At 39.4% G+C, this 13,173-nt stretch overlaps 1 protein-coding gene across 5 annotated transcripts in view; it reads right to left on the bottom strand.

Moving 5' to 3' along the window:
* DGKI (diacylglycerol kinase iota) overlaps nt 1-13,173 on the bottom strand; it is a 107,773-nt gene that overhangs the window by 74,965 nt on the left and 19,635 nt on the right. For all 5 annotated transcript variants that reach the window (XM_027897208.1, XM_027897210.1, XM_027897209.1 and 2 more), the window contains 5 exons: nt 11,372-11,427; nt 10,432-10,494; nt 10,126-10,199; nt 8,610-8,721; nt 6,294-6,493 (listed from right to left, as the gene is read on the bottom strand). In XM_027897208.1, coding sequence (XP_027753009.1) covers nt 6,294-6,493; nt 8,610-8,721; nt 10,126-10,199; nt 10,432-10,494; nt 11,372-11,427 — 505 coding nt within the window. The remainder of the gene's footprint in view (nt 1-6,293; nt 6,494-8,609; nt 8,722-10,125; nt 10,200-10,431; nt 10,495-11,371; nt 11,428-13,173) is intronic.

Raw genomic sequence — 13,173 nt, 5'->3', positions numbered from 1 at the left:
CTAGGGAGAAAATTAGCTCTATCCCAGCCAAAACCGGGACATAAGTGTTATGCTAGATAAGCCAGGTTAACCCAACTGTACTAAATCCTTTTGCACTTTCCTACCTCACACTTACTTCACCAAATGCTTGAGCACTTTGCTCTGTAAGGGCTAGACCCACACAGTCACTTAAACACATGCTGAAGTTCCAGGGGGAATCCCAGAACTTGCTTTTCTTCTCCTGCATGCTACATGTTGTTCTCTCACACTTTACCCTTCCAAGCACAATGGATTCTCCAGCAGTAATAATCCCATTACACAGAATCATAGAATATTTGGGGTTGGAAGTTGATCATAAAGATCATCTATTGATCATAAAGATCAACTATTTCCAGTCCCCTTGCCATGGGCATGGACACCTTTCATTAGATGAGGTTGCTCAGAGCTCCATCTAACCTGGCCTTGAACACTTTCAGGTATGGGGCATCCACAATTTCTTGGGGCAACCTGCTAAGTGCCTCAGAACCTTCACAGTAAAGAATTTTTTCCTAATATCCAATCTAAACCTACTCTCTTTCACTTTGAAACCAACCCACCTTGTTCTGTCATTACATGATTTTATAAATACTCCCTCTCCATCTTTCTTGTAGTCTTCTTTCAAGTACTGGGAGGATGCAATTAGGTCTCCCCAAAGCCTTCTCTTCTCCAGGTTGAGCAATCCTGTTTCTCCCAGCCTTTCCTCATAGGAGAGGTGGACCATCCCTCTACTCATCTTGGTGGTCCTCCTTTGGACTCATTCCAGCAGGTCAATGTCATTCCTCTGCTGGGGACCCCAGAGTGCAGAATCCACCCCCTCGCCCTTCTGGCCACGCTGCTTTTGATGCAGCCCGGGATACAGTCACCTTTCTGGGCTGCCAGAGCACGTTCCCAGCTCATTGTCCAGAAAACCACATGCTAAACAGGAAAAACTGATGAAGAAAAGATGAGACTCAATTTCCTAAAAAGTATGTAATGAAGAAGGGAGAAGATATATATAAGCATTTTCATCCTCAGTTATGCATTTGGAGAATAGCTAACTCTCTAACACTTCCTCCCTTCCTCCTACTGTTCTTTATTAGACTCTCATCCTATAGACAGTACCCATATTCAACCTGAGAAAAGATTCTTTTTGGCATTTGGCTCTCAGGTATTATATGTATACTCCACTGCAAGTATTACCCTGTAAACTCTATAATGCAGTGATATGTGTATTTTAATTCACACAGATTTTGTAATTAAAAAAATAATCACAGTCTACCCACGACGTTTATTCCCCTTGTAAAAGGACTACAGGAGCTATGCAAGTCAATTATGTTTTATTTTTAAATGGTAACTTTTTTGCAGTGTTCCTTTACATCAGCCACACAACACAAATGTGCATCTTCTCATTTTTGAATATCCAGCTGGAAAATGCAAGTCTTTACCCTCCTTTTAAAAGACCCTCAATTAAAAATACAGCATTTGTATTTCCTTATGCATACTGTATAAACATTTGCAATGGATCACACAGCACTTCTACTGTCTCTGCAACAAAGACCATATGCATCAAATAATTTTGGCTGCTCAAATTCCCATGTATCTCCTGCTGCAGAAATCCTGAAATTTATCTAAGACAGGCTATATCCATCTTCAGGTCTCAGCAGAATCTGCCCTGCTGTTCCTTACTAACTGGAACTCAGACTCATTCTATGTTGTTCAACACAAAAACAAAGGAATATTTGAATCTCAAAGCCATCATAATTCAATGCAAATTTCCCTGATACCTCATGGGTTCTTATTGTAATTTGCCAGACACATTAACTGGCAGCCACAGTGCAGCAGTATGTTTAATCTACTTTTAAAGATCTTAAGATAAGGAACATCTTTGACTTACAAATTAATTTGGGGCTCACAAGTCTCTCTCTCCCTGCCTTATCCTGACAGCTGATATCAAATGAAACATTCAAATGAACAGTATCAAAATTTGGAGGTCATTTTCCAAGGGATATCCCTCAGGTTGGAGAAAATACCTGTTCTCCCAGACCCCCACCTTAATGTTCTGTGTAAGCAATAAGGGTTATCTCAACTTTTTTTCTGGAGGTTTGTTTAGATACTTAATTGGTGAGACATAGTTGGTTTTATTACTTTATGCTCCTTAGCAGACTACAGCAAATATGATCCAGGGATAAGGCACACCAAATTGGAAACCTTTCTTGTTTACAAAATAACAATGAGGAACTTCCAGCTTCAATCATTCTGCGGTCCTGTAAAATTTCAGAAAGCTGCAAGAGACCTCTGGAGGTCATCTAATGCAACCCATGCTCAAGCGGGGCCACCAAGAGCAAGCTGCCCATGACCATGTACAGGCACATTAGGAATACCTCTAAGGATGGAGATTCCACAACCTTTCTTGGCAATCTGTGCCAGTGCTCTGTCAACCTCACAGTGAAAACATTTTTCCTTGTGTTCAGAGAAAAACTCCTGTGTTGGATGGAAAAGCTCTCATCTCAGCTGTTTCCAGGGATGGTGCCTGGCACTTAACTTCAGACCTGCCTGTTGCTGTGGATTTCTGGTGAGTTGAACTCATGGGTGAACCTGGTCACCATCACCAGACACATCCTGCTCACCCTACTTGGGTCCTGTGGAACTGCATCCTTGCTGGCAAGATCCTGTGCCTGTCATGCTATCACCTGAGTTCCCTCTTCCCATTTGTCACCGGATTTTACTGCCCCATCTCCTGGCTGAATGACACAGGGTAATAACAAACTATGGAACTTTAAAATAGAAAAAAGCCGGATACTCACACAGTGAAGGAATCAGGGGGAGCCGAGACTCTCCTCAGGTCAGCAGACTGCACTTTATGGATACTATAAGGCAGCAGGAAATGAGTGACCAGGAGAAAAACAGCACACAGTGTGGATAGACAAGAAAAAAAGGCAGGGGAGAGACAGGGAGAGAGAGAGAGAGGAGTCGAAGAGAAGAAAGAAAAAGACATACAACATTTAAACAGAAACAAAAGGAATGTGTCACATAAAAGTTGAATGAAGAGACATGCAGAGCTCTGAGTTCACACTAGAAAGCCAAGAGCAACAGAAGACATGCAAATGAAGAAAATCACTGCTATGTGGCACATGGGAACCTTCCCAAGACACAAGTGAGGAGGACCAGTGACAAGCTAGGCACATGACTATACAAGAAAGATGAAGGGCCCCAGAATTTCTTCCACAGCCACTGAAAAATTTCAAGGTAACAGACTTTGGAAGCAGGTCCAGAAATGCAAACAGACATCAAAGCCAAGACCTGAATGAATGGAATCGCCTCCAAAAGTTGACCATCTTTAGTTACTGCTTAAGATAAAGAAATACCCTTACTGAAGATTTTGTATCCACAATGACAAATTGCTGTTTCCATTCTTCTTTCGCGTACCTTAGGGAAATGTGCATTTTACATATAGTGACTCCCAATATTAACTCTCCTTTAGTGTTTACACTCAAATGTACCCTTTCTTGCTCTCAAGTGTATAGAATATGTTTTATCTATAAACTCTTCCCTCCCCTTTCTCTTCCATTATGCAGGACATTCTTCCTCAACCCGAACTAAAAGTCAGTGAAAACAAAATACCATATTTTGAGATTCAGAAAGTATTCATTCAGAAAATTATTTCTGGAAAAATTGAACCACAGTTTCTCTTCCTATTCCCTACAATTTTTGGTATAGCTCACAAATACCAGCCACAGCCTTGGCTTGATCAAAGAAAACCAAACAACATCTTGTCTCTTTCACATGCTACCATGATTAACAGTGGAGAACAGGAATGAGAACTTAGGCAGCAAGATTTTTAAGGAAACTCTTTAAGCTTTTAAGAAAAAGAAATCCCAAACCTTCAGAACAAAAGAGAATAGGATTTAAAAAAAAAAAAAAAAAAAAAGTGTAAGACTTCTTCAAATTAACTTTTTCTGCTTATGACACTACACTAGCTAAAACTCCAAAGAGCATTCCCAGTGCTCTTCTTAACTGTTAATAATATCAAAGCTGATAATAATAGTAGCTACTCATTACTGTGATCCAAGATAATTTTCTAATTGCTTTCCCGGCAAGGAGCTCAAGAACAGCTGTCTAATAATTAGGGATAGCTCCAGACCCACTTACTTATCTCACGCATCTAACATTCAGATGATAGTCATAAAAGAACAGTTTATCATATTCAATCAAATGTAAGGCTTTTGGGAGTTTTCAATGGAAGAAAGAGATGTATCCCAGATATCAAGTTAAGAAAAGTAGATAAACATATTTAATTGAAAATTTTCTCTCTTGAACAATACTGCAAATCAGGTTCATATTGTATGATCTTCTCACAACACTAATATGCTTCCTAGAATTTCACCTTTACCATTCTATTAACTTTTTATCACGCCAGGAGATTCAACTCCTCTCTCCTTCCCCTTCAATGCTTGAGAGCAAAATACATGCACAAATATATACAGATATAGATGTAAATATATACACACACCATTTCTGATATGTCAATCTGAGACTGGAGTTCCTGACAAACCATGTGTATTTTCCCAAGGCACAGGCCTGCAGAGAAATACCTCAGCCAAATCAAAGGACTCTGACAGCCATTTCATGTACAGTAGTACATTTAAATCAAGCTAAACCACCAAGAATATCCCTTTGACAACTGGCATATACCACAGATCTTTGTTTCCTTATCACAGTTGAAATTCAGGTCTCAAAATTTAAACCTAACTGTGCTAATTATCAGATCAAAAGACCAGGAATTTTCTGTTTACATTTGCATTAGTCTCCCTCAGTGCAGAAAAAGATGCCCCAGGACTGCCCTCTGCTCCATTCTACCTTTCACAAGTGATCAAAGAGGGGTGGTTGGGTGAAATCGGGCACTGCTGCCCACAGGCAAGATTCTGCTGTTCTTCACTGCTCAGGAAAGATGAGTATACCTTACGGATTTTCCAGGCAAATAGAAATTGCCCATTAGAGAAATGGGCTTCCTGAAACTTAAAGCATTAGTCTCAGTAAGCGAGCAGAGTGCTGAGTTGAACAGGAATGTGTTGAAAGTAACCAGGGAGGCTTTGATTGCATGAACAGATTGACAACCAGGGGATGACAAAAAACTCTATAGGACAGGAGTCAAAGTTTGAAGTAAAGCAGTATCTTCCACTAGGTGTACAATTGAAAGAGGGAGGCTACTCTCAAGATACCTGAAGAGAAAAGGTGTGCCTAAGACCTTGTCTTTTTTTTCTAGTTGTATGAGCTAGTCTAGTGAAAGGTATTGCATCTCTCCATAAAACTTGCCTCACCATTACAGCTGCAACAGCAAAACTCCACACCCACCTCCCCAGAAAAACTAAGGCCTCACTGCATAGCTGTCAGAATTAAATATGGATCCTTGATAACTTTAGGCCTTTAGCTCAGTTTCTTTGTATACAGGTCAGACTGCTTTGCTTCACTTTTAGTATAATGGATCAGAAACAGCAAAGGCAGTTACAATGTCACTCATTTTAGCAGCAATAAAGACCTACACAAGAAGTACAATAATAACCTCTTTAAAACAATCTAAATTATTTTATTGGGTGGCCATTTTTATAGGTCAAAATTTGAATATTTAGGTTTCTTGTATTAAAGGTATGCCTGCGGTGCTTATGAATAAATTTTAATCATTACAAGAATGTTAGTTCTGTGTTTTCCTCTTCACATGTCCCTCATTTCCAGTTTTCTTAGCTTTTCTCTATTTATCTTTACAATACTCATTTCTCTATAGTGAAGAAGGGTTTCCTACAAAGTACAAACAGTCATTTTTGGACCTTCAGGTCTTTCTCCATAAACAGTGCCAGGCAGCATGGTCCCACAATAGAGACTGCAAAATACACTGAGTAATTCTTGATTGTGGTAATTTCTTACAGGGTCTGCAATGAAGCTTAAAAAGCAGGTCAATAAAGTTGAGAAAATAAATCAAAATAACTTCAAGAGCAATGGCATACATATGCAGAACTATCAGAAGCCAAGAGTCACAACACTAAGCCTGCACAAACCTCTCTAAATAAATAATAGAAAGGCACAGCACCAGCCTTAAAGCAAGATAGAGGGTAATCCAGAAGATAAAGAGTAAAAGAAAGCCAGATAAGTATTTACAATACAGTCAAAAGGAAGTTCAGAAGATGTGATTTATTTTTCTTATTTTTTAAATGTGCTGCAAGTCCAGTACATGCAAAATCCATCACCAAATATGCTGCCCCAACGAGGCTCCTGCCATTAGGACATGCATGTATCCAACTCACTCGTTCAGCAAAGGCATAGATGTTCTCCTCTTGCTCTTCTGCACCATGTTGGCTTGGTTCCTTAAGGAGATCCGAATGAGTGAGGGAGCCAATCGACATGGTTCTCCATCCACTTGCATGGGGATAGACTTGTATGTTAAAAGTGTCACCTCACGGCACTGGTGCAACCTCTCTCCATGACCACCCACCTGGAGAGCAGCCTGGAAGAAAACAAACAACAGAAGATCTAAACACATGCATTGCATGCGTTTTGGTTGGTTTGTTTTTACACTAATAGTAATGCTAATAATTATTTGCTTTTTAAAACAACAACCCTAATTAGATACATTTGCAATACAGAAAAATTATTTTCCCTTCCTGAACAGCATAGTCCTTAATATGAATTAGATCAATTTAAAATCCTTATTATGCAAGCTTACACAGCAAGTCAACCTCAAAATTAGACAGACTGAAAAGAGCAAGCAGAAAGACCTTGTTCAAAACAATTAAATAACACGTTTAAGAATTCTTTTCCAAGAAATTAGGCAAGGAAGATAATGAGCAGATCCTTCAAGTTCTGGAGAGATATGTTTGGGTAGAAATGTATTTTTTAATGGGTATGACTATTCTCATCTATCAGATGCAGAAAAAAAGTCTTATATTAATGCAGTACTAACAGAGAACAGCCCAAACACAAGTCAAGACCTTAAGCTTACTCTGTGCACTTAATATTATGGATCAACTGAAATTATGATCAATAATAATAGTTCTTATAAAGCATTTCTCTCCCTTGTTTTCACAGAGCTTCTTAGATATGAGCAAGCACATCTGAGAGACACACAGAGCAAGTTAGGATTATATCAAAACAGTCTAGGGTTACAGAGGTTCCTCAGCTTCACAATCAAAGTAAAATTGTAGACCTTAGGCTTCCTTTAAAGAGAAGCAGCAGCTCAAAGGGTCCTACTTCTCAAATTAAGCCCCAACTGAAATTGTTAGTAGCTTTTGAGATCAATCTGGCCACTTTCACTTTCAACTGAAAACTGCCAGTTGGTACGTGCTAAATAGAATTTTGACAGCATTTTCAAAAACATGCCCTAAATTCTTCACGTTTACTCCACAAGATCCATTAGGCTAACAAACAAATCTTTTCTTACTTGTAGGTTTTTTCCCTAATCCACATGACCCATCAAAAAACAAAGGCCAAAAAAAAAATCCTTAACCCACACAGACTTTTAGAGAAATGATTGTTGATCAAGATTGTCTTTTGCTTACTTTGAAGACTACATTTGCCAGGATTTCTCTCTGGGTAAGCAAACACCATCGTCGTGGGTATTCACTGAAAGTGATAAGCACTGGGGGCGGGTCACACAAAAAGTATGTGAGTTTAGTGAAAATCTAGTTTTAACCTCATTCACTCAAGACATAGCAGCAACAAAGGGCTAAAGTTATGGATTTAAGTGTGATTTATAAAAACCTGTCAGGAAGCCCAGATAAAGGCCTTCTGCTGCCCACACCAAGTTCAAGCTGCAGTGCCCTGGGTAGATTAGTGCTAGCACAGGGTTAACTACCAACTCTCTGACTGCATTTAATCAGCTTCTGAAGAGATTACGTCACTGTATCACTGGTTTTGACCACTGCGATAAGCAGGACATCAGAGTATTGGACAGTGAGAATGCTTTTGTGGTAACTCAGTCTTAGTTCACTTTAAGGATTGCATTAACAGAATGTGCATTGACAACTTTAAATTGTTGGCTGAATTTCTTTTTCCTAGCAAATAAAAAGGAGAGATAACATTCATGCCAGAAATATTAATAAGTTTTCCACAGCTATTAGTGAAGTTTCACAGCATGGGCATGTAGTTTTATATAATAGTTCATATTTATTTTCAATAGCTAGTTATTAAAAAAAAAGAAAAAAAAAAGGAAAAAAAAAAAGGAATTTTATGCCACAGATTGAAATATACAAAAGTTAAAAGGAAAAGCAGTATTTACTTCATCAGAGAACATTTCCCAGTAAAATCATGCCTGCATGCTATTCTTATTGTAGTGTTCTTACTGTAATAATCTTACCATTTAAGCTGGGAGCATTGCACATGCAAATTAGCCCTACTTTGCAAAGAATATATTTTTATTATTAAATAACACCTCTTTTATTAGAAAACTGCAGCTTGACTCTGTCATTTAACAGCAGAACAGGGTTTGGCCTTGGCTGACTACGTGGAAATATACTTGTCTTCCTTCAGTAACAAGGACAGCTTTGCTCTCTTGCCGCGTTGCCCACAGAGCTGACCGAGTCTGGCATTCCCTGCAGGCAGGGGAGCACCTGCAATGCACTCACCAGCGAGGCCATGGTGAACCCGATGACCTCGATGTAGCCATCATCATGGCGCTGAGGCTCAAAGTCTCTGTGATCTCCAGGGTTTCCCCAGGGCATTGTGCCAGCACAATACCTACAGAAAGAGGTTTGGAAAGCAAGTTTGAGAAAGCAGCTGGCCCTGGGGGGTCCTAACTAATAAGTAGCCTATTAGCCTGTTCTGCTCGTTTCCAAGCTGATACAACACCCACAGATGTATCCACCATAATCTGTATCAGGTTCCTCTGTGAGAGGACAAGGGGGAAACACCAGGAAATACATAACAGAGCAGCGGCATTTTGTTCTCCTTATTTGCTCTGATTCCTGCAGGTGACCTGTTGAGCCATAAAGTTGTTTTGCCCCTATGCTAGGCAGGCATGGGGCTGCTGCAGCAGTTCCAGCCTTGGAGCTCCATTTCCCCTCTCCCAGCTAGCTCAGCAGTTCTAACAGCACAAGGAATGCCAAACATTGCATAGCTTGAGGTGGCAGGGAGAATAAGAAGCAGGACAGATATAGCTGTGATATTTGTCTTTTCTACCATTAAAGAAGGGATGTACAAGTGATCTGAGAGTTTTAAAAGGGGGAACTTTAGAGAGATGACACCAAGTAGAAGCTTGCAGCGAAGGCAGTGCAGGACTCAAAAGATCGAGTGCTTGGGACTGCATGTGGAGCAAAGTGGTAGCTTGTCTAAAGCAGTGGTCTCCAAGTGAGGTGCACACACTACAGGGTGTATGCTAGAAAAATCCACAGCTGACAAGACAATTAGAGTGTGCAAAGAAAAAAAACTGCTTTACTTTTAATAAATAAGAAAATCATTCAAGTAAGTTTGTTTCATTTCTATGACATCCTTCTAAATTTATTGTTTGTGTTTGCTTTATGTTGTATGCAATAGTAGTAGAGGGTTTGTGTATATAATGTAGAAATAAATATATATATTTACATTTTGGGGTGGTGATCAAAAGATTTTTACTGATAGGGTTGCACAATCAAAAGAAGTTTGGAGACTACTGTTCTAAAAAGCAAGAAATTGACAACTTTAAAGAAAACAACCATGTTTCTGTTAGTTGACACCTTGTAACATGTAACCTTCTTTCAACAATTTGGTGTTCTTCTACTGGAAAAATATTGATCCTTCCCTCCATGTCTGCCCCCTCCTCCCTCCTTCCTTTCTTTCACTTTGATTCTAATTAAGCAAAAGACTTGACATTTGTGTCTTCCTTTACTATCTCCTTTGCCAGTTAGGTGCACAACTTTTGAAAGTGAGTTTGTTAAGCATTTCTACTCTATGAAGATATTCAACTTTTTGAAGGATGGTTTCGCCGCACTCTGATGCCATTTTGTATTGCTAATTAACAGTATTATAAGCACTTAACTCTCAACAAGGCAGCCCAGTGGCAATATGCTTCCAGAACGTTCACCCAGTCTAGGACAACTGGCAGGTTTCTTTTAAAAATTATTATTATTTTCCTTTTATAACTCCAAGCATTTGTCTTAAGCTTACCTGGGTATGTTTAAAAACACTATACACTGGAACTTCAGCTCCTGGATCTTTGGAGTCAGGTCTGTACCATCACACTACAAAGCCAAAGTGACAGAGCACAGAGAAATTGCTGAATGGAGCCACAGACAAGAGAAGTGTTGCTGCTTTGTAACAACTTTCCCAAGACTTTCCTTGGAATGTGTTGCAAATGTCATGCTCAAAACTGAAAAGTAACAGAGCCATTAAACTCTCACCTCACTCTCTCTCCAACCTCCCACACCCACCCCCTTCCCACAATACTATGACACTGTGATTTCTTATACTTACCACAACTTTAACATGCTTGGATAAATCTCTTGAGCTTCTTTGCAGAAAGTCTGTAAATGCTGCCTGCAACAGAAATAAGTGCAGGAATTGTCAGTGGCACTTCCTCTCTATTCTTTCCTCTTTTCTTATTCCCCCACATTACCAAAATGCCATTCTTTTGTCAAACTTATTTTCATAGAAGATGTATGTTTGTTTGTTGGAGGTGTGGTGGTTTTGGTTTGATGTTTGTTTTTTATTATTATTATTATTATTATGGTATTCCTCCTTTTGAGAGGTTAACTGAAAAAAGGATTTAAGGACTCAAGGATTTAGGTGCAAATTCTTGCTTACATACTTGTTTCCATGTTTAAGGCACATGGGTACAGTGGGAGTCATCATCCAGAAAGACATTCTATGTCATACACTATCAAACTAGTGTTCCTCTCCTGATAGCTTTAGAATAAAATGTTGTCCATGTACCTCCTGAATGCACAACTGGGTAATTCTATTAGCATATTCACACATGAAAATTAATCACTCCAGATACCTGATCTCTGCCCTCTACTCCTCATGACTCTACATCCAAGACTGTTCCTCAAAGCCACAAAGATACATGCCAAAACTTTGGGAATTCCTCTAGGAAAGTCAATATCTATGTTCTTCCCAAACCCTGAAAGAAGAGGGGCAATTTCTTGAGAAGCGTACAAGCCAGAAGCAGGGGGAACAAGACATGACCAGGACTGTGTCCAAAGGAGTGGCATTTCTCTCACTTGCTCACCTCTGTATAATACCTGTACTTCAGGCACTTTTCAACTGACACCTCTGTGTGTGCACTTGAAATTGCAATGGGCAAAATGACCTGGCAATGAGCTCCTGATGTGAGAAAGTGTGAGGGACCATACCTAAACAAACATTCAAGCATCTAAGTTAGCATCGTTCTGTAAGACAAATCATAACTCACCCCTGCATAAAACATTTTATTTCTAAATCGGCTGTTGAATTTCTCTGGATTTGCTTCTGTGAAAGGATGAAAAAGAAAAATATGAACACCCTAATAAAACAAGCAGACTTCATTATACCTTCACATTCCCTGCCAGCACTATGGTGCTTTTAGCACATATCACTCAGCGAAAATATTAACATAAATACATTTTTCCTGTGTGAGTGTCCCCCATCTGTGCCTTTATCTGCTATCAGATTTCAAACATTGATATTGAATTCTTCCCCTTTCCTGCAGAGAGTGAAAATAGATGGAAACAAAAGCAAAGAGGTAACAAGAATTCAATCAGTTAATTTAACACCTCTTAGACTAGTCATCCTATGATCCCTCAGTACAATTTGACACTTCTGTTTCTACCAATGCTGAAAAAAATCTCCAAGAAAGAAATCTCCAAGAAATTTATGAAACACTAACTCATGTTTTTAAGCAGGAGTAAAGCATTAATAATTACAAGATGAAACGGACAGTAAAACTCTGATGTGTTAAAGAGCTAAGGACATTTCTACCCAAATATTGCTGCAACAAGGAAAAAAAATAGTAGTTACTCTAAAACCTATTCAGAAAACCGTTTCATTTTTATTAGATTCCAAGTGATGGAGAATTTTAAGTCTAGTAGTAATGCACATCTCATGGTTAATTATTCTCACTGTTAAAGTAAATGGGGGGGATTCCTATCTTGAAATTTTCAGTCTTCAACTGCCAACTGCTAAATCTTATTATACTTCTCTGTCAGATTAAAGAGCCTTCAACTATCAGATATCTTCTCCTTGAGTAAATACTTACAGGCAGTGATTAAATCTCCTCTTAACCTTATTTTGAATAAGCTAAATGGAGTTCCTTTAATCTCCCAATATAAGGCGTGTTTCCCAGAATACAGGTCATTCTTGGGCCTCCTTGGGAACTGCATTCCTAGTCTGTGGCATCTAGAGATTTCAGAAACAGACCTTCTGGCACTGTATTCAGTACCAGCTGTCTACCCTTGCTCAGAGATTCTCCAGTGAAAACATCAAACTACCAAGATTGTTCTTCTGATTAAGCATCACACTAGTGTGAACACATCCAAATTACTTCTCAAATGACCACTTAAAACAATACTTCTAGTTCTCTTTGAAGTTACTACACATCACAATATAAGGTTCCGTTGTGTAAGAATAAGCTGTTTGAAGTTTCTGATTTGATTGCTGGCTCAGTTACTGTATCATCCTACTTTTGTGTCATAGGCGAGTCAAAGTCAGGGGCCCTTCTACTTCAAACAATTAACTGCATAAGTAAATCTCATCTCACTTACTGAGCTCACAGCTCTTTGCAGAAAGTCTCAACACCCCATGCCAAGCAGCAGAAGGTTTTTGAAGGCTTAGAGCCTGTTCTACACGTTCTCTGATGTGACCATTCCTGATGGCTCCAGACAGCAGCCACCAGAGCTGTGGATCTTATACACAGATCTTACAACAATGCTCACCATAATCAAAGCCTCAGTTTAGAGCAGAAAAGGAGTTTTTTCTGAGGTTGGGGACTCAGCAGGCCCTCAGCGTACTGCTCCTACTTCTGCCATCACAGATGAGCATGGGTAGGGAGGGAAGGATTCTTTCCATGATATGGAATAGAGCCTAAACTTGGTTAGAGTGCAACTTTGATTGCAGAAGTAAATTACTGACTGCAGATCCAGGGCTCACTACATCCTCACCATTCTCAAACTATAAAGGGAGCAGAGAATGGAATGTGTTAGACTGTGTGTGTGTGATAGGTGAAGACACCGGGTTTTT

Source organism: Empidonax traillii, unplaced genomic scaffold, assembly GCF_003031625.1.
Source record: "Empidonax traillii isolate 1590-97213 ecotype Southwest subspecies unplaced genomic scaffold, ASM303162v1 scaffold533:size792476, whole genome shotgun sequence".
In the NCBI taxonomy this organism is placed as follows: Eukaryota; Metazoa; Chordata; class Aves; order Passeriformes; family Tyrannidae; genus Empidonax; species Empidonax traillii.
The sequence above is the reverse complement of the archived record's forward strand: the minus strand, read 5'-3'. Positions and strand labels throughout refer to the sequence as shown.